The sequence below is a fragment of the Temnothorax curvispinosus genome, unplaced genomic scaffold, assembly GCF_003070985.1.
Source record: "Temnothorax curvispinosus isolate PA1 unplaced genomic scaffold, ASM307098v1 QBEX01001336.1, whole genome shotgun sequence".
NCBI lineage: Eukaryota > Metazoa > Arthropoda > Insecta > Hymenoptera > Formicidae > Temnothorax > Temnothorax curvispinosus.
In genome coordinates this window covers 1-4,127 of record NW_020211116.1, presented here as the reverse complement: position 1 = coordinate 4,127, position 4,127 = coordinate 1, and the positions used below count along the sequence as shown (strand labels likewise).

At 39.8% G+C, this 4,127-nt stretch overlaps 1 protein-coding gene across 1 annotated transcript; it reads left to right on the top strand.

Annotated features, from left to right (window-relative positions):
* Positions 1-590: 590 nt before the first annotated feature.
* LOC112462852 (RNA polymerase II-associated protein 1-like) lies at positions 591-3,935 on the top strand (the record flags this gene model as incomplete). The annotated part of the gene is made up of 5 exons (XM_025028914.1): positions 591-655; positions 737-837; positions 2,059-2,568; positions 2,637-3,354; positions 3,434-3,935. Coding segments are annotated over exons 3-5 (1,682 nt in total), but the record flags the coding sequence as incomplete, so codon positions are not given.
* Positions 3,936-4,127: the final 192 nt, after the last annotated feature.

Here is a 4,127-nt window from a genome sequence, read left to right as displayed (position 1 = left end):
AATAAAGTAATTTATTAAGCTAAATCAACGAAGTTGGTTCTTTCCTGCCCGAGCCGGCGATAATATATGTAAAAGTACATTTATTTATAAAAATATCTGAGGCGACACGGGGATGTTCCGAGGATACTCCTGCTGAAAAAATTTCTCATTTTTTCTCAGAAATTTTGTGAGAATTGAGACTCGTGAAAAATTCTGGAAAAATATATAAAATTCCTCAGATATTTTCAGAAATAATTGGACGAGAGGATTTTCGAAATGCTTCAGTATCTGCGCGTATGTGTGAAAATTTCCGATAAATTGCACAAATTTTTTTCATATTTATTCAGATTTTTACAAAGTGTGTGTTGGTGGAAAAAATCTGATGTATATTTTTTATTATTATTTTGTCTGTTTTTAAAAAAAGTGTTCCAATTGGTATTAAAAAATCTTAAAAATTCTGAGCATTTTGAGAAAATCCGAAAATTTTTATAGAAATTCTGATTAATAATATGGACAATGAGACATATTTTCCAATCGTCGGTAATGCCTACTTTTTCTACGCACGGTAAATGCAGTCGTCGCGTTTTTCGTGGCGCTACTGGCGCTAAGAGCAACGATTGACAGCTGACGGGAACGCATCGGACGCGTCAAACCGCATCGCGTGAGGTAAATTCAGGTGAGTTGACGAGATGACAGCAACGCGAATGTCACGATAATAATTCTTGTAAACTGCGATTATGGAGTTTCGATTTTGCAGGTCCTGTTCCGTAGCCATGTATGATTACAAACTGTTGAGAATAACAGAGAGGTTATGACAACCTGAGAGAATAAGAAATAATTAAAGAAGAATGTAATAAGGTAACATACAAAGATTATACGAAAAAGTGAATTAGAAGTGTAAAAAGAAACCTAAAATTGAATAGGGCATGTTAAATATCATATAAAAAAAAGAAAAAAATATTTCATTACTCGACTGACTGGTAATAATACAAATAGTATTATAGGCACCACCGAGGACGAGCGTGGGCTAGTAGACAGCGCACTGGTCTATTGAGCCAAAGGTCCCGGGATCGATCCCCGGTGGAGCTAGAAAATTTTATATTCGCTCGTTCTCCTCTCGGATGGCAATGGCAAGCCACCGAGAGTATGTCTTGCCAAAAGAGAACTTCTCTGAAAAATATAGCCGTTCGAAATCGGCGTTAAACTGTAGGTTCCATGTACAATGTGTATGATCCACGTGCGCAACACGTGTATATGAAGAGAAGCCATCACGCTCGGGCACGAAGCATTTACTCTATATCGTTTTTCATGTTCCTCTAGTCGCGCTTCCAAGCCCCGATACTTTTTTTTTCCAATTCGTCATACTTGTAACATTGTTGCTTCCTGTTTTGTGTAATTATATGAAATGCCGTTTCAAATGCCGCCTCGGCGTTCGCTATTGTACGTATTATATTCCATCTGGCACTTTGCCTAGTTTCCTGGTCTGACTCGAGAATCTTGTGCTACAGATCTGCAATTTGTGCGTTACGGCAGTTCTATGAATTCGGTAATAGTCATAAGCTATTTTTTTTTTTTTTTTTTTTTAAGTTGCTCCAATTGATGCACCAACGAAGCTCTTTTTGCATCAATTACACATAAATAAGGAAAATATTAATTAATGCAATCGCAGCATAATATAAAAGAAGATTATTCTTAATAAAGAATTCTTAAAGAACATCTTTTATATTATGCTGCGATTGCATTAATTTTTTTCTTATTTATGTGCAGATGTGCATGCAGGGGAGACGACAAAGAGTACATGTAAATGCTCATACTCAGTCCTATTGCTCGTGCCCGAGCGTGGTGACTTCTCTTCATATACATGTGTTGGGCGTTGCGCACGTGGATTATACACATTGTATATGGAACTTACAGTTTAACGCCGATTCCGAACGGCTATATTTTTTTAGAGAAGTTCTCTTGGCAAGACTCTTGTGTTTGAATTTCCGTCTATTTCTCGCTAATTAAAAAAATAATAGTGCTACTATTTATATTGTTGCCAGTTAGTCGAGTAATAAAATAATATTTTTTGTTTTTAACCATTGGCGGAGAAAGTTATTTTTTCTATATAAAAAAAGAACCTGAGAGATGGCTGGTGAAGCTGCGTGGAAGAGACCTAAAGCGGGCGACAACGAGGAGGAGCTTCTGCGCCAGCAAGAAGAGTTTTTGAAGGCGAAGCAGCAACCGTCCGTAAAGCCAATAAATCCAAGAAATTCAGCCAACGCTTCGGACGGTGCTCCGAGTGCTAGCAGGGCAAGATCCCAATTCTCGAAATTGAAGCAATCGAGGGCGAAACAAGATGTGGTTTCTACCTCGCGAGGCAGCGGAGAAGTGATAAACCCGGCTGTCAGGGACAAGATTCGGGAAACGACGGAGGGAAAGTTGGAGGACATGGTCCAGAATGTACCTACGGCGTCGTCGAACATAATACTTGGCAATATTTTGGAAAGAAAATTCGACAAATATGAGTTTAACAACTGTGTTCCCGCAACAGTCAAGTTAGGGTTCCCCGAGGTTTTTAGATTCGACGACGCGTCACTTGTGGAAAAAGTATGTCTGAATGAAATGTGTTATCTGTTATTTTTATGCCAACTGTATAATTTTGTTGCTCTTTGTAGAAGACTGATGGTAAGCAGAGTTTATTCTGGCAAAAAGTTTCAGAGGTGAAATCTGTGAGAACTGAGTCGGTGAAAGTTCAGAGGGATGAATCTTCCCACTGCGACAAGGGAGAGGCGATTGCGATGGAAGATCAATTGGCCATTGAAATTCACAAGGAAAATTTGGAAAAGTTGGCGCAAATGAACGAGGCGGAGATATTACACGAAAAGAGGAAGCTTGAGGAGACTCTTGATCCTAAGATAATACAGTTTTTAAGAAACAAAAAGAAGAAATCCGGCAAAAGATTAATTGAACAGGACAATAAGCAAAGTAGCATTTCAGCCGCGAGCAAAACCACAGCAATGGATATAGAAGTATCCAGTGATAAGAAGATGAAGCTTTCGTCAAACGACAACTTAAACGACTCGGAAATGGATTGCAAGAATGATACAGCGAGCACTTTAATTACAAAAGAAACAACAATGGATACAAGATCTAATAATAGGAAGACAAAGTTTCCTTCGGATGATATCGATACAAAAATGGATTGCGAGGATGACTCCTCGAGCATAATCCCAGGATTATCCAAAGAATTATTCGAAGAAAGCAAACAGAAAGGATGGCTGCATATGAACGCTCCCGAACCAGAAAAGTTGAAGTGGATGGAAGACTTGCCGGAAAAGAAAGAAGACGAGCCCGAACCGACCAAAGAATACAATGCGAGATTTGATTTCAACGGTGAATAATATCATCAATTTTGCTACGACATTGATTTTTCTCATCTTTTACTTCTATTATCTTTTTTGTATTTTTCCAGGTCTTTTATTGCCGTACAAGGATGAGAGCTTAACTGTAGACAAAGGCCTCCATCATCACGGCGAGGAACCCGAACGTCCCGGATATTCCCTTCAGGAGTTGCTACAACTGAGCAGGTCTTCCACTCAACAGCAACGGGGTACAGCCCTTGTCACTCTGGCCAATATCATGGAGAAGACGCGCAAGGGTTGGTACGACAAGGCCCTGCATCCAGCACCACTGGTCGCGCTCAGTCAAAAGAACATTCTGCTGCTGCTGAGATTCTCGCTGGATGACTCGTCGGTGGCTGTAGTCACGGCGGCTCTGCAAGCTCTCAGAGCTTTCCTGGTCAGCGAGGCGGACGAGGTATGCTTGGACAGACTACATGGATTCGACGGATACGCAGAGCCCACCTTGACGCCTCAACTTGAAGACAAGGATACAAGTAGCCTGAAGGATCACGAATTGGCACAGTTGGATACCGTGGCTACGCTACTGAGATCGGATTTTTTATTGAGAATCAGGTACAACTTTGTCATTATTTTTAGTTAAATTCGTAATACTTTGATTTAAATATTGATAATCTTAAAGCGGGGAGCACACACTTTTGCACAACGCATAGTGCGTAAACATAAGAAAATTGTTTGGTCCATATACATGTGCATAAGGAAATAGACCAATCAATTTTCTTATGCTTATGCATTATGCGTTATGCA